Below are 22,587 nucleotides of genomic sequence, written 5' to 3' on the forward strand. Positions count from 1 at the left end.
AACTCTGAGGGAGGTGTGTATGTGTGTGTGTTTGTGTGTTAGTGTGTGTGTGTGTGTGTGTGTGTGTGTGTGTGTGTGTGTGTGTGTGTGTGTGTGTGTGTGTGTGTGTGTGAGTGAGAGAGAGAGAGAGAGAGAGAGAGAGAGACCACGGCTATTTCTGTCATCAGCAGGACTTCCAGTATGCAAACATGTGCCTTTTAGAAATTCAGACACAACCTCATGGAACTACACGCACACACACACACACACACACACACACACACACACACACACACACACACACACACACACACACACACACACACACACACACACACATTATAAGGTTAGGTCTTTAAATATTTGAACTAACACACTCAAGGGTGGGAAGAATTTCCTTCTAACACACTGGGCCCATTTACTGACTAATGCAGGCTGACTTACTGAGCAATACATTTACTCTGTGTGTGTGCGTGTGTGTGTGTGTGTGTGTGTGTGTGTGTGTGTGTGTGTGTGTGTGTGTGTGTGTGTGTGTGTGTGTGTGTGTGTGTGTGCGTGTGTTTGTGTGCACGTGAGTAAAGTCCTCCAGCGCTAATAGCACCCTGACATTTGATAGCCCCAGCTGTAAGGTCAACAGGGGTCAGACTTCTCACACGTCTTATCTTTTTATACTTCCCTGTTGTTGTTCCTCTGCGTGTCATGGCAGGTCACAAACTAAGATCACCGTGTATAGTGCCACCTACTTTACCACATGATGTAATGAATGTAATAGTGTACGTAATTAATACGCAAATATGATGGTGTCTAATGGTGGCCAGATTTATGATAAAGGGGTGAGCCAAAAGGGTAGAGAAGTGGACTGATAGCCACAGAGTCACAGCTGCAAATTCCCTGACAAGCTGAGAACCACTGAACATATCATATTCGCAGTTGTGAATATGCCATTCTAATACAAAGTGACATCTGTGAATAGAAAAGTAATTTGATTTGATAGAAAAAAACACACAATCCTTATCACAGAATTTGTGTCACATAATAAAACTTGCAACAGGTACTACAAGAACACCAATCATATAATCTAAGAAAAACAAAAACAAAATAGGCTAAATCGGATAAAACCCAAGTAAAACACTAGGACATCCATCATTATGCCTAAAAACAAGAATACAGGTTACATATAGAGGAACCCTATCTAGCAACCATGATTTCACCTCCCTTTTAAAACTGCTGAGTGAGGACTACTCTGTTCACAAGCGCCTTTATCTGAGAAGGAACTTTTGCTTACTTAGCTTTTGAACCTACAAACGTACATTAGCTATACTAGCCCTAGTGTTTCCTCAAATACTGAAATAATTGCTTAAATAACTTTGGGCAGAGCCATGTAAGGGCCAATAAATCAAGGAGAACCTTTTCTGTGTCACCCTAGATTCACAAAGCCAATCCCAGGAGTTGATTGAAGATCCAAGACTTCAGCAAAATGTCCTCAAACAAATGTATGTGCTTTGTGATGTGAAAAGAGAAAGAAATACTTTTGCTTAACCTTAAAACCTTTGGTCTATACCTGAAGTGAAAGTGACAGGGAAACTTTTTCCCTGTCATGAAAATAAGAGCATCACTGGGAGTGTACGTCTCCAAAATAATTGAGGTAGCTATACACCTGGAAAAAACATGATTCTGTTTGTTGCTGTGCATCCTTCAAAACAATTTTCAGCTTTATGTTGCGCTCAAAATCATGTTGTGTCCACTTCTTTTTAGAGCAGTTCACTCCTGGTGAAGCCCTTGTTCTTGTGTCAGGGAAGGAATTAACGGACCAGGCTTGGTGGCTCTATGACACTCGCATAGAGCAGAAAATACCACAATATGGGTATGAATCCAAACCATTGCTTTAAGTGGTGGCTGTTGTAGGATAATCCAGTTCATGGTAGAGACACATAATCGTCACATAGTTTTTGTCCTCAACATGTGATCTATGTCTAATGCCAGGATCAGACTGTGCAATATTTCTGTCTTTCAGGATGGTCAGCATGTCAGGTCAGGCATTCACAGTGACATGGATTGGCGCCATGTCTCAGTCGAGAGAGAGGGCGCCCTACATTAATCAGCACACAGTATTTCTCAGGATGTTGCGTGACATCCACAGGTGATGGTGAAAGACAGTCAACAAATGAACGGACCGACAATGATCAACATTCAGAAAACGTGCTAGGAGTTCTCACATTAGTGGACAAAAGCCAACAAAAGATTCTTACATGGTAGACTTTACGGTGTGTCACCGTGTTGTGGGTCACCTGCATCACAAATCTCAGTTCTTGGAACATGTCAAACTACACAGTTCAAAGATGACCAACCATCATTCACAAACTGTCTGATCTCAGACACAGTTTATACTCATTTCATTAATTTTTTATCAAACTTTGTTGGAGACCTTCTATATTTAAAGACACCCTTCGAACCAATAGACCAACTAACATCAAGGAGCCCTTGCCTGAGGCACATAACCCAACCACATCAATGGAGCTGCTTGGTTGCTGCCAGCAGAAGACAGTGGTAGCACTGGGCAGAATGAACGGGAATGCCAGTGACCGCTGATGTAGAGCCTGTTGTTCTCTGCAGAGACAATCTAGCAAATGTTCTTGTTCTAACAATTTGGTTTTTTTATGTCCTACAGTCTCTGAGTCATGGCTCCCAGTCTGTCGCAGGCGTACAGGAGGAGGTGGTGGATGGCAATCACAGCTGTCATTGAGAATCTGCTGTTTTCTGCTGTTCTGCTGGGCTGGGGCTCCCTGCTCATCATGCTGAAGAATGAAGGCTTCTATTCTCACCTCTGCATAGGTATGGCCACCATCTGATCACATATTCAGAATCAGAAACAGAAGTACTTTATTGAATCCCAAGGGGAAATTGGGAGATCTTTAACTCATACAACCAAACAATCTCTCAGAAATGGAGTTAGCCCTGTTGGTTGCTAAATAATTGCCTGTTTGTCAGTTTTTTTTGTTTGTTTGTTTGTTTGTTTGTTTTGAGTCAAGCAAAAACGACAGTTCCTGGAAACAAAATGACCATTGGTCAGCATCTGAAAGAGTTATCATTTCATACTCAAAAATGGTATTTTATTGGAAAGCACTAATGATTCCAATAATTATTACACATTCTTGCCAATTTTTTTTTTTTTTTTTTATCCAAGGCATGAGACATTTTTATAAATGCTAAATGTGTCATCTTAGAACAAAACCTCTCTGATGATTCAGTAATGAACAACAAGAACAGATTTTTTCCTTCCTTTTCAAAGACTTAGACATGGACTTTACAGTAGCACTAATTGGTAATTTTTTTGTGCCTTTACCCATGAACTCTGTGTCACAGTTGGATGGGTTTCAAAGGGGACATGTACAAAAATGTGAGGCAATTCCAAAATAACACCAGGGCTCACAAGTTGTGCTTTCACTATGGTACACACTAAATTGCATTTAGGGAAGATTGTTGCCACAAACTGGAATCACAGATGATTTTCAGTGTTGAACCAAATCCTTGTTATTTTGAGTTTGCTGTAGAAATTATGCGGGACTTTAATCTTTTACCTCCTGATCCAGTCAGGACCATCACTTTATTTCTAGCATGTTTGAGTTTTGGAACTCAAAGCAAACAGGAGGTGGAATGTTCTACCTCCATGTTTGCTTTGCTTGTGTCATAACAGTTTGTGTTGTAGGAGGAGTTCATGTTATGACCAGATTTTAGGTTTTCCATAAAAATCACTATGAACAACAATCTAACTGGTCATCAAGAATATATTCCCCTCATTCAACTGATAGCCAGATGGTGGTAACTATAAGATGTAAGACGAAAGAAATCACTGAGTTTGTGATGTTTGGTCCTCTCTTGAGCTCAGTCATGTAGTGTGTACAGGCTAAGCAGTTGATGAGTATTCTACCTTTATTTTTTTTATACAGTTAAAATCATAGTTTGGTTTCTTACCCATATAATGGTATTTACTACTCCATAAGTGTAGTAGATCCTTCAAATCTGACCAGTTAGCTCCTTCCCTGTCATGACATTGAGAGCATCATTGGGTGTGTTTTTTCTCCAAACTGAATGTAGTGGATTGAGCTTTGGGTCACTGCTTGAAATCCTGTTGTTCTTTGCCGGGCCAGATCCACCTCAACCATTCTGGAGCAGTTCATTCCCAGTGAAGTGCTCATTCACGCAACAGGGAAGGAGCTTATGGGTCAAACTTTTACACTTAGATGGAATACCAAACACAACTACATGGCTAAGAACATGAATTATCACTTCAATCTCCTGATAACCTGTCTTGTCTCTTATCTCTGCCGTTTCCCCACCCAATCAAGAAAATGAGACTATCAGTAGTAATGTGACTTCCTGGGAGAGTGGTGAGTGGCTGAGTTGCGTGGAGCAGGAAGAGATGTTGAATCTGGGCTTCACCATTGGATCTTTCCTGCTGAGTGCAGCCACTTTGCCCCTGGGGATTTTGATGGACAAATACGGACCACGTCCTCTGAGGCTCATCGGCAGGTAAGACAGAGGACACATGGGCTTTGTCTCAAAACTGCGCTAACAGAGCTGTCAGTGGCTTCCAGCAGCATCTGTTATTATTCCCTTGGATCCCCAGCCTGTTCTCATTGTCTAGTGTGCCAAGATCTGGGATATGTGTTTTAAGATTCAAGATTACGAAGGAGGAAATTAGGGTATCCTCTAGAAGGAAAGGACTGGGAATAAGGTCTTGAACAAGCGAAATCTCAGAGGTTGGGATTTCAAAATACCCTAAAGGATATTTTTGAGATTAGTCCTATCAAACTTTGGTTCCTTATAAACTAGGGTACCCAGTTTACATGAGTGTGGTCCATCATTGGTTTCCATTTTAGTAGTTTATGATGGTTATTGAGGATACTGATGAATTACACCAATTCGTCCAGGGAATGGATCCAAATTCTGCAGATGTTATCCAGCTTCATTTTTGAAGATATTGTGCCAGACGTTTTGGACATTAAGGGAGATACTGTTTCTTCCTAGTCTGCCATATAAATGTTAGTATAAGCAGTAGCAAACAATTTTGATTTGGAGATAATGTTGGGTGTCAAATTCAAAAATCATTTCTTGTAAGACAGAGACCAAGCAGTTTTAGTATTTCCTGATCTGATTGTCTGAAGAATAAATTGTTCAGCCATTTTTGGACCACTGCCATGCCCAAAGGAATGTTGAAAATCTTAGATGACGATCTGAGCACAATATCACATGCTGAGATAAAAATCAACGAATTCACCATAGCTGTCTCAGTCAGACACAATAGACAGATATTGATTGCTCTTTTTTTCTGTACATGACGATTAGTCAAGTTAGTCTTAATGAATGGAGCTTTCCACTGAACTCAGAACTTGGATAAATTCATCTTCCTACATGGAAAGGTCGTAATCCGGAATTCCAAGTCGGAATTAGAGCAATCAGAAAGCTCAAACTTTGCCAAAATACCCATTTAGTTCACAGCATCACAACAAAACGGCAACACAGTGAACAACCAACAAACTTCTTATATTTTCAAATGTGTTCTTATCCACTCTCTATATGTTTCAGTTCATGTTTTGCAGCCTCCTGTGCGATGATAGCTTCAGCAGCATACAACCCTGAAGGTAAGAAAATCCAGCCATACAGTACATCCATCCTCAAATGCTCACAGCTCTCTAGATTACATCCCCAAGCAAGGCCATGTGTGTGATGCCTTTGACTGAGCATCATACACATGAGGCAGGAATTTGTTGTCTCCTCTACTCTGACTTGTCATCCGATATCCTGGTTCCCACCATTGGCCCAACTCTTACTCAACATTTTCTCCATTCTTGCATACATTCTGCTTGTTCCTGCAGTAACTAACTAACTATTATTTTGTTACTGCAATGACCCTCTTCCCCCACAGCAATCATTAATGTTTGATTAGAATTTACTGAATTCTAACATTTGTTCCACCAGTGCTGTCCCCCCTCATCTTCATCGCTGTCTCCTTCAACGGTTTTGGAGGAATCTGCCTAACCTTCACCTCACTCACAGTAAGACGCACACACACACACACACACACACACGCACACACACACACACACACACTACGTTTACTTAGTTTCACCTTTGGGAACATTGAATTGACTTACATTAATTTCCTGGACACTTATCCTATCCTCGTCCGTAACGACCATGTGCCTAACCCTAACCCTTTTGTTCTAAACATGATCTTAACCAGTCCAAAACCCTAATCTTAACCATTTCAAAATAGAATCAAAATAATGCATTAGACCCTAAACACAACCTGACTATCACCATAATCAAAATTAGACCCCAGATAATTCTTATATTAAGCCCAAACCAAGCCAAACCCTAACCCAAACCATTTCAGAATAGAATTGTATACCCTAATCATAACCTGACCCTAACCTTAACCAAACTCAGACCTTTAACCATTCTTAAACTAGACCAAGACCTATTTAAACCTTACCTTTGACCATTTCAGAATAGGATTAAAATAACACATTCTTAGTATAACCTGACCCTAACCTTAAACAAACTAAAACCAAACAGAAATGACCACTGCTCTATACACATTTTTAGAAACATAACTGGAGTAACATGTTGTTGTGCTCTACAAAAGACAAAATGAGGGTGTGTGTCTATAAGACTGCCTCTGCTACCATACCAAAGTTGGAGATGGGGTAGGTGTGAGATATTGAGTGTATCATTCCTAACACCTAATCTTATCCTAACCCTAACCCTATCCACTGACCCCAAAAAGCAGCTTTTTAAAAATGGGGACGCAGCTTTTGTCTTCAGTTGGATAAGCTGTCTGCAATTACTGGGTCTTTCTCTGATGTGTGTCCCCGAAAGTAGTAAAACACACAGTTAACTAACCGTTAACTAATGTGTTTAAGAATCATGTACTAATGCTGTTCATGCTAAGGTGTTAATTTATATGTTATTTAAGGGTTATTGTAGATATTATTAACATTAGTAAATGCCATAATAATCATTAACTAACAGTTAATTAACCATTACGGCATTAACTAACGTTAACTAATGTTAATTGTTGTACTCTTATTGTAAAGTGTTACCAGTGTGCTCAATTCAGAAGATTTTCCTCATCTGTCAGCCTTTGTGTGGACCTTTAATACCCAACAGAGCAGCAAGAACATACAGGGGACAGGTTTACAGGGTGGATGATTTTGACCGTTTTTATTTCAGGGGGGATGCCATCCACCCTCATCCCCCCTCAACTTGAGTACTGCTCTTAGCTAGTTAAATGGTAAGTGATTGCAATCGTTGGTAAGACCAGATGATGTGATTTGCGTCATCAAGCAGTGAAAGTAATGCCATTTAGGGGAGCTCTGGAGACATTGTGAATTTTATGAAGTTGTGTGTGTGTGTTTTACATGCATACCCCACAAAACAGTACACTTCATATTTCTTCATATGTAATTTTCCTGAAGCAAGCAGTGGTATTTTATTTTTCCTTTCTTTTATCCAGCTGTTGGTTTCCATTCATTCCACTATGATATGAAAATGAACTTTCTTCACACCAGGATTCCATCACCGTAATAAAGTCCTCCACATTAGTTTTCCTAAAAGCAGCAGCACTGTTGTGTTTTGATGACTTGAAGTGATATACGCCAGGGAAAATAGTCCCCAGGGAAACATTTGCTTCACACAGCCAGTTGGTTTATGAATGTTGATGACTTTGCTAGCTGCAGAAGCAGAACATTATAGGGTGGCTGTTTCCACCAAAAATTCAAAACTGAAAATCAAAGGATTTTGATTTTATGATTTGTCTTTTGTGAAATCGTATGCCCACTTGATTTGCAAAATGTTGTAATGTAAAATGTAGGTAAACAGTAGAAAACGGGATCAAACATTCAAAATCACTGATGTGGTTATGGCATGCCTGGTATGCCTTTAAGTTGACTGACAACAGGTCGTGCGCTTCCTCTCCAGTAGAGGTGTGTCAGGTGGGTCTTCTGTAATCCAGACGTGTTGGACAAATGACATAACCTCATATCACATCTGGCACAAAATGTGTTATAGCCACTACCCTGAATATCTCTGATGTGATTTTGCACGTGTGCCATTATAAAATCCCACCTTGCTGCAGCTTTGTGATGTGTGTGACAGCATGTGATTGTAAGCACATGCTGCTGTACGGTTGCTGGCTCTGCACTGTGTGCAGTTGTGTGTGTATTTTGGCCGGACAGCTGCACATGCTGTTCCTCTTGTTCTAAATTCTGCCTTGGCCTCACAGCCAATTGAAACCATGGCCAGTCAACACACCTTCCTGTATCCCCGCCCCCGCCTCACCAATCCTGGGTCTGTCTCCCCCCTCTCCCCCTGTGTCTGTCTCTCGCTCTCTCTCGCTCACACACACTTCATGACCTAGACTGTGTCCTGGACTTGACAGGGTCATTTTGGCCTCAGTGCTCATTTTACTAATCTTCTGTGTGTGTCTGTGTGTGTGTGTGTGTGTGTGTGTGTGTGTGTGTGTGTGTGTGTGTGTGTGTATGTGTGTGTGTGTGTGTGTGCTCATGCATGTTGTTGTGTTATCTTTTTGATAAGCTCTTATATAACTAACTGATGTAAACTGTGCAACTTCCCAGCCACCCAACCATCCACCAGAACCTATATAAAAGTAACACACAGGTTGTTTGTATTGCAGCTTATAATGACCTGTACTTATGTTTTTAAGTTAAGTGACCTCTAGTGGTCCCGTACATAATCACACAGTGTTGTAGTGTTAAAGAAAGTCCATGTACAGTGGCGGATGGGTCCATCTGCACAGCTTCAATTCTGCCAATCGGAGTTCAAATCCCATCTCAAGTGAGAGTAGTGTTCGTTTTTAGGCCATTAGCAAATGTTAGTCAAAGATCCCAAACATTCGCTAGCTGATATTAGCAAGGGTTTCATTAACCCTGACCTTTTCCTAACCTTAACCAATACGACAAACCTTTCCCTAACCATAAGAATAACCATCTCCGAACTTTAAAGTATTTTTAGTGGCTAGCTCACTAGCTAACCCGTTCAGGGTATGCTCTGTTGGGTTTTATAAGAGGCTTGGAACACATGACTTGTACGGTCGTACAGGTTGCAGGAGTTCTTGCACTGCTGTTAGCAGCAACATGCATGTTTTACACTGGCAGTCTTGTATCTGTATCATCTTGCTCTTATTTACTTTGCCTGCACTTTTTCTCACTTTGTGTTTGGTCTGAACACACACGTGAACACACACGTAGTTCTTATTCAGTTTAATATATGAGTGCTGAGAATTTGATGACATTTTTATTTAAAATTTTCAAAAAGCATAGGCTCAAATGAGGCATTTAGTCTCAAACAAACAAACAAACAAACAAAAACAGATATGATATCAAATTAGACAGGAGGGCAATGTTAGGAGGGAAAGAATGAAAAAGAAAGAAAGGCAGTAAGAAAGAAAGAAAGAAAGAAAGAAAGAACAAGGGGGAGTGTTTGAGAATAGCAGGTGAAAATAGGTGGAACAACCAATGGAAAGAGAGGGAGAGGGCGATGGAAAAGGGAGGAGTGGAGATAAGAGTGGAAAAACAGAGAGGTGGTGGAAGTAAATGACATGGAAACATTGTGTGTGTGTGTGTGTGTGTGTGTGTGAGAGAGAGAGAGAGAGAGAGAGAGAGCACCACTGTATGACATAAGTTGAACCTGAGAACTGAAGAATCATAGACAGGCAGCCAAACAAAAACTGATATTTGATATTTGAGGGTGGAAAAGCTTCTGGAACAGCATTATAACCCACCGTGACCCACGCCGTCAGTGTGTAAGCAATCAATATCAGCACTTACTGGACCATGTCTGACTTTCTTGGGGGGGAAATGACAATATGGAATGACGACAGTCTGAAATATTGATCTAACCTTAGTGGGCAGGCACACTGGCAAGTAAACACAGACAGGCATACCAGTGCAGATAGACAGACACACAGATAAAGAGAGGAACAGACAGTGAGGTTACGTTTGAGTTCCGTTTGTGCAGTGATGAACAATGTTTGCTGTAACGTTTGCCAACAGTTTGGATAAATTCAAATTCAGACACTTTGCTCGCATGTCCACATGCTCCATCACTAAGAAATGTGTGGTTTTATTTACCAAATGAAAGTCCATTTCCGAACGGTTACTAGTGGTTGGTTAGTAAGGCTTATTAATAGCTATCATTAACACTGACATTGAACAGAACTGAGCTTTGCACTTGCCTTCCATGTATGTCATTGCCTTCCCTGTGTCTCTCTGCTCTGCCTCTCATGCCTTTCTGTAAGAGGTGGAGGAGGTTTGTTGTGTTGGAGTCTTACATGGGAGCAGGTCTGCAGCGTGCTCTCTGCTCTGCAAAGTATCGTTCTCTGGTCACTGTCAGATGTCTTAGCCAAACCATGTCCAAACAACACAAGTGCCCTTCTCCCCTTTTTAGGTTCAAGTCCCTCATCTTGTCCTGGTCGGGCTGAGTCCTGCTGTGTATCAGTGTGTTGCAGGGATTCTTTCTGTGTCATGCTCCTTCATGTTCGCTTGTTATTCAAGCCCACGTATAGTAATGGTTTATTCAAGACAAGTAGCATTTCTGACCCACTGACAGAAAATACTGAGGAAAATCTTTGTTATTAAACATTTCTCTATGATCTGATGATACATGTCATCATATTTCACAGCACCAGTCATTATGGCTAGATTTGCTGTTTTATTAAAAATGGTATGATATGCATACAGATGGAGGCTTAGATGTGAAATTCTGAAGCAATCACTGAATTCTTGTGGCACTACAAGGGTCCAGAACAGCATCACTAAGTGACTTCTAACCCTCACTAGTTGCATATTAATAGTAACAGTACTTGCTGAATAAACCTGCTGAGCAGCGCTAGTAAGCAAACAACAACAACAACAACAAAAGGCTAAAAACTTCATATCTCAAAAGTGGCTGGCAACAAATCTAGAGACTTTTCCAATATCTACAGTGTTCTGTAGTTGCTTTCACCCCACCAATTCTCAGTCCCCCACAATGTTTCTGGAACTTGATTGTAGTCCATTTGTGGCAAATAGTTGAATAGATATGATTTAAAAAGGCACATGCCTGTCTCTATGATGTTTTACATTTCACACTGGATTTTAGACCAAAAACCAAACCTTAAAATCCAAGAAAGCCTTCAAGATAGAAAGGCATAAACAAGTGTGTTATCACTAACACAGATGCCCCATTGGGCCTGCTGGTGGTAGTAGAGGGAGAATCATGCAGTCACCCATATTGCCAGGTTTCATCCTCTAGCCAACAAGAACGCCGTCACCAAATTTCATGTCGATCAACCAAACAGATTTTGCACTGCAGTACTGACAGTTTGGCCCGCTGGTCGTACTACAGGTACAGTCATAGCTTCGCTAAAATTGACACATTTCATATTCTAGGCAACATGAATGTTACCACAAAAAAATCATGGAAATCCACAAAATAGATTTGGAGATATGACCCACTTGACCTGTGACCACTGACTGACCAACACAGTGATGTGTAGGTCCCAATAGTGGAGTCTCTCATTGTGAAACTGAGCAAGTTTGGAACAACCAAGACTCTTCAGAGAGCTGGCCCTCTGACTGAACCGGATAACAACAGCCTTGGCCAGCGAGGTGACCAAGACCAAGGCCACTCCAACAGAGCTGCAGAGCTCTTGTGCAGACATGGGAGAAACTACCAGAAGGACACCATCTCTACAGCATTTTTAGTAGAGCAGAAAAACAGAAGCTACTATAGATACATGAAAACCCATCTGGAGGTTGACAAACAGGTTTTAGGGGAGAGCATGAGGAACAAAATCATCTGAGCAGATGAGACAAAAACTGAAAGCAAAGTAGTACATCTGGCAAAAACCGAGTGCCACTCATCTCCAGGCTACGACCATCCATCCAGTGCAAAACTGGTACAGCTGAAGAATACACTGCAAAAACGCAAAATCTTACCAAGATTATTTGTCTTATTTCAAGTCAAAATGTCTTATTTCTAGTCAAAATATCTCATTACACTTAAAATAAGACATGATCACCTCAGAAGTAAATTGTTTTTAGACAATTTTCACTTGTTTCAAGTGAAAATTCACTTGAAACAAGTGAAAATTTGCTTGTTTCATTGGCAAAATTTCCCAGTGGAAAAAGTGAAAATTCAAGTGAAAATTAGCTAGAAACAAGAAACAATTTTTGCCAATGAAACAAGCAAATTTTCACTTGTTTCAAGCAAATTTTCACTTGAAACGAGAGACAATTGTCTAAAAACAAGTTACTTCTGAGGTGATCATGTCTTATTTTAAGTGTAATGAGATATTTTGACTAGGAATAAGACATTTTTGACTTGAAATAAGACAAATAATCTTGGTAAGATTTTGAATTTTTGCAGTGTATCCAACAATACACTGTAACCACTGCTGAAGGTGTGTAGATTAGTAGCCAAATTAAGAAAGAAAGAAAGAAAGAAAGAAAGAAAGAAAGAAAGAAAGAAAGAAAGAAAAACATAATCCATTTTTAATTAAGTCTATAACACAGTACAGAGTGGAAAAAATAAGGGGTCTGAGTACTTTCCTAAGCTGCTGTATGCTGTGCTGTGTGTTCATTCAGCAGTGGTCCAGCTGTCTCTATAGTTAGATTAAAGTGCTGTGACACACACACACACACACACACACACACACAAATACACGCGCTTGCACATACGCACACACACACACACACACACATGCGCCAAAACAAACACGTTGTTCTCACACAACTGCCAACCATCTGTATGGCCAGCTACTGTTCACACACACACAGACACACACATACATATATACACACACACATACACGCACACACACCTCCTGTCCTCTGCTGCAAATGTCACTCATCCAGTAGTCATGACAGCCTGTTATGTTTCAACGTGTGTGTGTGTGTGTGTGTGTGTGTGTGTGTGTGTGCACGTGCTGCATAGCATTGGCCTTGGTCCAAGGTAAGAGAGGAGCAGACAGCTGTAGAATCAATTTAAACTTTGGTTACCACATCTCTCTCTGTCTCTGTCACACACACACACACACACACACACACACGCACACACACCACACCACACATGCATACACATACACACCCAAACACGTGTATACCTCGAAAGACAGAAAAAGAGCTGGTCTGCCACGTTGTTGCTGCTGCTGCTGTGTGTGTATGTGTAGTGCCTCTGTAGCTGGAAAGCTCAAGTGTCCATAACAATCAATAGCACCACCTGCTGGTCAAGCCTAGAAAGTGCACCTGAATCAGGGGCACTGCACAGCAGGCGGCTGCTCATGGCACATTTGTAACTGAGTTGGACGGGGGTTATGTCTCTGCCCCACTACATCTGTTTGTTTGTGTGTTTGTTTATTAATAGGATATCTCAAAACAATATGAATGAATTTACACAAAACTTTGTGGAAAGATTAGTCGTGAGCCAAGAAAGAGCTGATTAACTTTTCATGCTCACTGATCAAAAGGGGGTGTGGCAGTAGGCATTGCCAGTCACAAAAACACATAGATCATCCAAATGGATTCAACACGGCGGTAACATGGCGAAATTTAGTGGAAAGTTTGGTGATGGGGCAAGAAAGAGCTGATTAACCTTTCACACTGTTTGGTCAAAAGGGAGTGTGGTGGTGGGCGTAACAGAAATACTCCCTAAAACAACCACACACACAAAACTGTTAAACTGCTGTTTATGCACATTACCCTCAGTTAAAAGCATGAAAAGTAAGGATTAACAAAAGTTTAATTTGCTGGACTATGAAGCAGACATGAAATAGCTCGAGAATTGAATTACTAGTTGGAAGTATGACTGCCATCTTTCATCTTTCTTAAGCAATGTTTTCAATGTTTTACATGAACATGTAACTCCCTTTTCAAAACGATCAAATGATCACTGGTAAGATGTCAGAAACATGATGCACTGAGATTAATGATTAATCAAGTGTTTTGGTGTAGGACTTTGAGTTGTGGGCATGCAGCATTTGAGCACTCAGGGTAATCTGCTGTATTATTACTAATCTAATTTATTCAAAATGAGATGTGACCTGCGATAGGATGGAGGTTTCTCCCTGATTGAACCTACTCAAGATGTTATTCTGCTCATTTTTATATCGGATACTTCCAGTGTGTTGTGGTGGGATTTTACTCAACAGTCTGTAAAACCTGCAGTGAGTCCTGCTTCTCCTGCCTTAAGCAGCTGCTGACCCACCTAAAACTATGTCATTAGGTTAGGTTTCAGTGGAGGGTTGTAATGTCCCATGATAATCTAAATGCAGATGCTCTCCCAGCCTCACAAGAGTGCAATTTTAGGTAAAACCTGAGAAAAATGTCCCAAATTAAAGATACTGATCATCAGCTAGTGGCATCAGCTTCAATCTAAAAATATCACAATTAGAACTGGCTTGCAAAACCATATGGGCCTGCCTGAACTCAGCAATGTAAAACACACCAGGCGCTTCAGTGTGATTCATGAGTTTGACTTTGTAGAAATGTTTCTTTCCACTGTCCATTAATCACAAGGATGGAGGAGCTCAGGGAGGTTATGTAACACGGTGCTGATGGTTACAATTCCTTTGACATTGTTTAGTTTTCTTCATCTATCTTTAGACGCTTCTCTCTCTCTTTCCTCTTTCTAGCTGCCTAACATGTTCGGGAATGTACGTTCAACCATCCTTTCTGTGATGATTGGTTCCTACGCCTCCTCGGCAGTCACCTTCCCCGGTGTCAAGGTAAACACATACATGTGCACGCACATAAAGTGCATTATTGCCATTGTAAAGCTTTACCACAGTGTGTAAGACCATTAAAAACTCAAAAGAACTTTTGTTTTTGACTCATTCAAACCTTTATTTAAAACATAGATAGAAATACCCAACAATCCCTCAGGTAAATAAAGGAATGCTGAATTTGTTTCTACAGAGCCAAACAAGTTTTTGCTGTAGTTTAGTCAGAAAGTTGTCAGTATGAAATTTAAAGGTGAGCCTCTATCGGTCCAAACACCAAAATATTTTTAATGTGTCACTGGAAATGTGTAAATGTGTACATTAATGTAGTCAATGGCCATAGCTCTGGAGAACAGAAAAAACTTTGTTTTTTGTGCATTTAGGTCTAATTTGTGGTCAAACAGAGCAGCTTGCAATTGTACAGAGTTGGCTAGACAGTATACATAATAATGCCACCAGCTTAGAGACCGATATAGCAAGTATTAAAGGCAGAAACAATATCATTAACATGAATAGTGAACTAGTCAGGACCCAGTAGTGAACCTTGTGGGACACCGTTTGTTATAAGCAAGAATCCAGATTCCACATCTGTCATTTCCAAGTGTTAATATAACCATCTCCTCTGCCTTTTACCCCCTTTCTGCAGCTGGTCTATGACCTGGGTGTGTCATTCCGTATCATCATGTGGGTTTGGTCTGGTATGGCCTGCATGGTCTTCCTCAACTGCTTCCTCAACTGGCCTGCTGAATCCTTCCCTGCCCCTGAAGACGTCCGATACACGTTAGTATACTGTGTAGACACTGTACACACACATCAAGGCTATACACAGTGCAGATATTATTATTGTACAAGTGAGACATTCAAACACATCTCCATCATCTCAATCCATCTACACAAAATCCCCATACTCTTTAAAATGGCACAGTAATGTTATTACTTTTCCCATGGAGCCAGCCTGTCACCAATTACTGCTCCAGTCTGAACAGCATTACAGTTTCCAAACATTAAAGATCGTCACCTAATTGTCAGTATGTATGTTCATTCTCAACTTTCAAAGCCTCTAATCAATTGTGTATTTCTAATGTTACAGAATCCTATTTCATTAACCTCCCCCTAGTGTTTTGGGACATGTGCCCAGCTTGCAAAATCCAACTGACATAAGTAGACAAAAATATGGAAAAACTCAAAAGCATGGAAGATCATCAGTGAAAAGGAGTACTGACTTTGAAATGGTGTGCATTTTCTGCAATTGCACCCCTCAGCTCTGTAAAATTCCTTTCTCTGCCCCATCCATCCACTCTGTTCACAGTGAATAAGGTAAAATCCAGCATGATTGTGACAGGAGAGGATAATACCTTTCTCTCCATCCATTCCTACCTCTACTACCAGTCACAAGAGGGAGTTTGCTTGAATAATTTTAGGTGAATAGTACAAAATCACATCACTTCACTTGATCCCTCTTTCTCCCTCCTGGCAGTAAAAAGGTGAAGCTGAGTGGGGTAGTGACGGAGGACAAGATAACTGGGGACAGGCTCATGACCCATGTGAGTGCCACTGAGGACACGATAGAGGCCAAGCAGACTGAATCTGAGGAACCAAGTTCCCCCAGCACACCCCAGGGTAAGGAACATTATTGTTAGCCTTCTTACAGTTATATATATATATTTATACCAGCTGAAAAGGATTTTTCCAAAATAGAGTGGAAAATAGGAATATGTAAATAGCAATTTGCAGTTGTTTGTCCACGGTGATACATTTCTATATCACAGTGCAAAAGACATAAATAACTGCATTTTCAAAATTTACCAAGCTTAGTGTGGACATAACCTTGAATTTCTCCACTGAAAAAAATTACGAGTGAAACCTGTATTAGGTGAGACAAATTTAGCCTTTAGAATAAGAATTTCTCTGAAGAAAATTTTACAGTTAAACATACTCAGTGCAATTTTCCCTGAAAACATATGTACTTGATTTTTATTTACATTTAAAAATCATGTGAGACTTCGGATTTGTATGAGGCCTGTATGCTCATGGCTTGAAGAAAATGTTAGATAACCAATACGGGAACCCAGTTTCCTTATGTGCACTATTGCACCACTAGTGGTCACAGACCACATTGGGCATCTTTATATTAATAAATTAAATGTGCAAAAGAAAAACATGTGTAGAAGAAAATTTAATTCAAGGTTTTACAGACTAGGGTCAGTTAGGAACCTGCAAGTTCAAGCTTCAAACTCAATGGAACAGTAAAACTTGTAAAATTATCAAAAAAAAAAAAAAAAAAAAAAAAGGATAATCAGTCTTTTTGCTTACATCTAATACACATGTAGTAACTAACTTATTAGTCACTAACTAAAATAATTAATCAATAATCAATCAATAATCAACAAATAATCTCTGATGAACTAATTATACTTGTAACTGGCTTAGAAGTAACCAACTATACCTGTAACTACACAAGTGACTAAAATGTAATTGATTTACTTAACTGGGACTATCTTGGAACTAGATATAAATTAATAACAACTATTACACTATCTTGTGTCTAACAATACTTGTAACGTATGATGTAATTACCTAACTTTACTTTTAACTAACTTGCAATTACTTGGAATGTGTAAGAAAGTGGAATAAATGGACAGCCTTTGACAAATGAACTTGACTGAAGTTCACTGAAAAAAAAAAAAAGTTTATTCATGGTTAGATTATCAAATATAGCACAATGTTCACGACTGTTGGCACTATTTGCATATTCATAGATCTGCACATTTTTAATGAAGGCAAGGTTTAGAGTTATATTTAAGCTGTTTTAAGGCATTAAAGGGTATTTTTTAATGGATATATAATACTGATGAACAGACAGACAGACTTAATAAATGACTGGAGGCAGATTTTAAACAAACTAACTTGTAAGTAGTTAACTAGGTGCAATTAGCCAGCTATACTTGTCACTTATAACCAACTGATAACTAACTCATTGTTTTTACAACACTCTTTCCTCCTCTCTGTCATTTTCTGGCCCTCACCTTCTCTCTCTCTCTCTCTCTCTCTCTCTCTCTCTCTCTCTCTCTCTCCTCCTGTAGGCTCAGTGTCACTCTGTCAGTCCGTGTGCTCTCCCATCTTCCTGTGGAGTCTTATCACCATGGCGATGACCCAGCTGAGGCTGATTTTCTTCATGGGGGCCATGAACAAGATGATCGAGTTCATGGTCACCTACGGTGATCCGCACCGTAAGACCACATCAACAATTCTGACAATTATGTGATGATAATAACATGACAGTGTTGAGTTGAGTAGTAACATGATGCTCAGGTTTTCCAGTTTTTGATTTCAAGTAGAATAATCATTTACGCCTGCTATTATGGTAATTTTGCAGCCATCAGTGAACACAAATGTTGAGCACAGGGACAAAATGCAAATGTTTACTCAAGCACAAGAATCTCTGACCTACAGCTGTTGTGTGTTTCAGCTTCTGTGGAGCTGGAGAAGGAGGCAGAGGAGAAAGGTAAGTGTCAAGACGGTCAGTGATGGATACAGGATGGTCTCTCTGTGCTCACATATACAAACCTTTGAAGACAGACATTGACATTTTTGAACTGATGCTGCACAAAAAGGAAATTTTACGTATATTTTATGTATATTTTCTTTCTTCTTTCTTCTTTTCAGTTTCTACCCCAGACATTTATTCTTGTTAGGGTGGAAATACCTCTTCTGAGACAGTACTTAGACCATGGGACACTTCATAGAAACCTCAAATGTTGCATTAGCCTTATTAAAGGTTAAGGTCTTCCCATAGACAATCAGTGTAGTATTGATCAGTTCTACAGTATAGATGTTAGCAAACAAACTGCATCATATACAAAATATCAGAGGTGGACCACATTGGGTGACATGCAGTTTTTAATAAAAGGCCAATATTGCCATAACCCTAGATACCACTTAGAACTGAGAACTATGCTGCTGACTAGTTGGTCTTAGATAAAGCCTACTATCTACTATCTCCCTGTCTTTCTCTGTGTCTGTGTATTATCTGGTTGCTTCTGTCTCTGTTTTATTATCTGGGTCCTTTGTTTCTTGCTGTCTGTTACCTAGTTGGCTTCTACTCATCTATCTTTGGTACACTGCAACTGCTGTGCCTCCTGACCTGTCCTCTGATTGGCTACATCATGGATTGGAAGATGAAAGAGTGTGAGGATGAAAAGGCTACAACACATGCAGAGAAGAGGTAGGAAAACAAAGTCTTATGTGTATAGAGTCTGGCATTGTTCTGCATTCATATCACATTCATAAACGACACATCAGATATTTATTGCTTTTGAATGGGGAAAGATATTTAAAATAAAACTAAACTTTGGTAGAGAGCTCGGTTCTGTAGTTTTCCTGGACGTTACATGAGTTTGCATGATGAAATATCCTAATTAAGTGGTCCTTTGGGCTGCCAATCCACAATACTGTACTTTTACCTCTCCATTCACTTTCATAGCTTCCGAAATAGCAGCTTCCAAAATAAGAGTTGGAGCACAAGTGTTATAAACACAAACATTACAGATTATGACTGAATAAAAACCAGCAATACCCAGTACCCGTTTTTATTGTGCAATTACGATTATTTGTGAGATCAGTTCATTTCTTCCTGGTGTGAGGTTACCACTACCAGTCAGATCTACTTTATAATTCAAACAGGAAAATGATGTGAAAAAACCTGTTTAATTTCCACAAAAAATGGATACCAGGATTTGTTTTGTTTTATATTGGGAAAATCCACTTTGCTTTGGTTTGTTTATGTGCTAAAAAGTGTTATTTTCTCAGTTTACAAAGTACGTTAACCACTTTGAAAAGCACAAGAACAAAATAGTCAAAGTCAAACTGCTGCAGAAAGCATGTTTATGAAAGTGAAGTCATTCAAAAGACTGATGTGATGTAGCGAGCCTTAACTCCTCGGTCAGATTCATAATGCCCTTTGTCTGGTGTTACTTATGTGCTGACTGATGTGACTTCCTCATGTGCCAAATATTGGGAATATCCTGCCAGCTCTTTAAACGACTTGACTAAGATCTTGGCTCGGGTTTGACTGCCTCTGGTCATGGACATAACTAAATTGTTCACAACCAACTTGCTCTGTGACGTTCACCTTTCTTCCTGTGCCGTAATGCTTCTTTTGACCTTTGACATTTGTCCCCTTCAGCCAATCAGCTCCCTCAAAGAGAGACAGAAGGATCCAGAAGCTGACCAATGCTATGAGAGCTTTCATCTTCACCAATCTCCTACTGGTCACTTTTGGAATCATTTCCTTGATTGACAACCTGCCCCTACAGGTTAGAGGAAAAAAATACATACCAGTGTGCAAGACTGTAAAGATCCAAGCTGTATGGACACATTCACATACAAAAACAAAGATCTCATGCTTGCTAATATTATACACACACACACACACACACACACACACACACACACACAATTTTGTTGATTCATTCATAAATCCGTTCTCTGTCTGTTTCTCTATCAGTTGGTGTCATTTGTTCTCCATACCATAGTCAGAGGGTTCATCCACTCTTGCTGTGGAGGTCTCTATGCCGCTGTGTGAGTACCACTCTCATCTTACGGCAACATCATGCCAACTGTATAAACCTATGGCCTGAATCAGCTAAAAGTTTGCTTTAGTACAAATCTAACAGCAAACACAGAAATCTTGCTTTGCGATCAACTGACATAGTGCAAATATATTGCACTATGTCTATTGCCAACTTAAATTTGTGGGTATTTTAAGGCTGGTAAATGGCTGTGAACATGGTTTATTATCATCAGAAGCACCAGTCAAAAATGTCTTCAATGCAAATCTGGGGCTAGTGCTACATTCCAAAGGCTCTGTACAAGAAAAGATGCAGCTGTGTGCCCTTCAACTCAGGAGTGGAAGCAGGGACTTGGGCGAGATGGAAATGCGATGTTGCACTTCCAGCTGCTAACATTCTGTTCTGTGGGGCCGGTTGATGTTGCCAAATTTCACAATATTAGCTGTTGCTTGGGTAACAGCATCATCAAAAATCATACCACCGCTGACAGACTGCTCTGGTACTGCTGGTATTGCTTCATCGACTATGCAAAACCTTTTGCCTGCCAGCTTTAATAATAGCCATGCTCTTTGACTGATTTAGTTTTGCCTTGGCTCAGTGTATCTTTTCATTCAATTTATTCATCAGCCTTTTTTGTACAAGGAATTGTAGTCAAGACAATAGTCATAATATCCAAATGTGCTCAAATAAATAGGGAGCAGAACTCTCCCTGATGCAAAACTCCAGTCTAAACCATATTGTTAATCTAATGTGTGACTGTTAATAACCCATATATTCCATGTTGCTCCAGGTATCCAGCCAACCATTTCGGGACACTGACAGGCTTGCAGTCGATGATCAGCGCTGTGTTCGCTCTGCTCCAGCAACCACTGTTCATACTGATGGTGGGGCACCTCAGAGGAAACCCTTACTGGGTAGGACACACACACACACACACACACACACACACACACACACACACACACACACACACACACACACACACACACACACACACACACACACACAGTATATCATTAGCAGTAAAATCAAAAGGTACTGTATACACAGGCATAGAGAATCACCCCAATTCTGCCTCTCTGTGTAAAATACGTGTAAAATACATCATGTACTGACTTTATTGCCATCAAACCAGAACTGAACTCTGGTAGAGTGTTGAATTATACGTGGACCACATGGTGGTGAAATATCCTCATTAGTTGCTCCCTGCTCCCCTGGACTACTAATCCACAATACTGTATTTCTCTTTCTCCATTCACTTCTATTGAAAAAAAGCTCGCAAAATAATGATAACATGAACAAAGTGGATTGTGCAAATATAAAAAACAAGTGTATGACAATTACCTGTGAAAGCACTCTAAGGTTGTTTCTTCCTGGTAAAAAAAAAAGGTTACAATGCAAATAACCTCTCCCACTCTTCCGTTCTCATAATCTACTTTTTTTTTTTTCCTTTGTCAGAGCCAAAAGACCAACCTTCCAATGCGGCAGCCAATCAGAGCAGCTTTTTCTTAGCATAAAATCAATCCACAGCAAACAGCTTGTTGTTTACAAACAAACACATGGCATTGGATTTAGCTGGTGTTACTTGTCAATACATTTCAGAAGCATTTTTTAAACAACTAAATTGTTAAATAAAAGAAAACAAAAGAAAATAGACAAAGATGAATGTAAAGAATGGATGTAAAGAATATTTTTGAAACAAGCCTCAGCTAACCCTAACCCTAAACCTAACCCTAACCCTAACCCTTGACTGACATCACTCTCCTTCCTTCACCAGATCAATTTTGGCCTGCTCATCTTCTCATTGGCTGGTTTCCTGTTGCCGGGTTACCTGTTCTACCACCGTAGAAACCTGATCAGGAAAAAGACAGAGCGTGACAGGCAGGCTGCAAACCAATCAGTGAAAGACGGAGTTCCTCTAACCCAGTCGGAGAGTGAAAATGCTAAATACCCGGTCAATGGGCACGCTGCTAATGGACACGCTGCAAAGGGACACACAGCAAATGGGCAAGTTGCCTAGGTGGACTGAAGGTCAATCACTTTCTGTTACATAGTATTGGGCTGTAAAGCTGATTGGTGCTATGGCAATTATCAAAACGCTTCAAAATGTTGGATTCTCATAATGAGAACCCAAGTCTAGTTTAGTTTAGTTTAGTTTATGGGTTTTCTGAGGAAATCACGAGCCTGACGTGAGTCAGAAACATGTGTGACAAATTCTGAACAGAACAAAATGAACTCTATCGCATTATAGAATGC

The 22,587-nt window shown here is 40.1% G+C and overlaps 1 protein-coding gene across 1 annotated transcript; it reads left to right on the top strand.

Annotated features, from left to right (window-relative positions):
• Positions 1-2,654: 2,654 nt before the first annotated feature.
• On the top strand, positions 2,655-22,351 carry slc43a1b (solute carrier family 43 member 1b). The gene is made up of 14 exons (XM_030056608.1): positions 2,655-2,811; positions 4,326-4,509; positions 5,566-5,621; positions 5,959-6,035; positions 14,675-14,767; positions 15,408-15,541; positions 16,239-16,381; positions 17,845-17,991; positions 18,231-18,266; positions 18,854-18,986; positions 19,947-20,076; positions 20,268-20,341; positions 21,122-21,245; positions 22,109-22,351. The coding sequence occupies exons 1-14, from the start codon at positions 2,658-2,660 to the stop codon at positions 22,349-22,351; spliced, it is 1,728 nt and encodes a 575-aa protein (XP_029912468.1). The 5' UTR covers positions 2,655-2,657.
• The last annotated feature ends 236 nt before the right edge of the window (positions 22,352-22,587 follow it).

The sequence above is a fragment of the Myripristis murdjan genome, chromosome 1 (assembly GCF_902150065.1).
Source record: "Myripristis murdjan chromosome 1, fMyrMur1.1, whole genome shotgun sequence".
NCBI classification, from domain to species: domain Eukaryota; kingdom Metazoa; phylum Chordata; class Actinopteri; order Holocentriformes; family Holocentridae; genus Myripristis; species Myripristis murdjan.

Bases quoted from the DNA above. Each gene is read 5' to 3' on its own strand.
- slc43a1b (XM_030056608.1), top strand. From the start codon at position 2,658: ATGGCTCCCAGTCTGTCGCAGGCGTACAGGAGGAGGTGGTGGATGGCA. The intron at 14,768-15,407 runs GTAAACACATAC...CCCTTTCTGCAG, and splicing joins TCACCTTCCCCGGTGTCAAG to CTGGTCTATGACCTGGGTGT. The intron at 20,077-20,267 runs GTTAGAGGAAAA...TTTCTCTATCAG, and splicing joins TTGACAACCTGCCCCTACAG to TTGGTGTCATTTGTTCTCCA.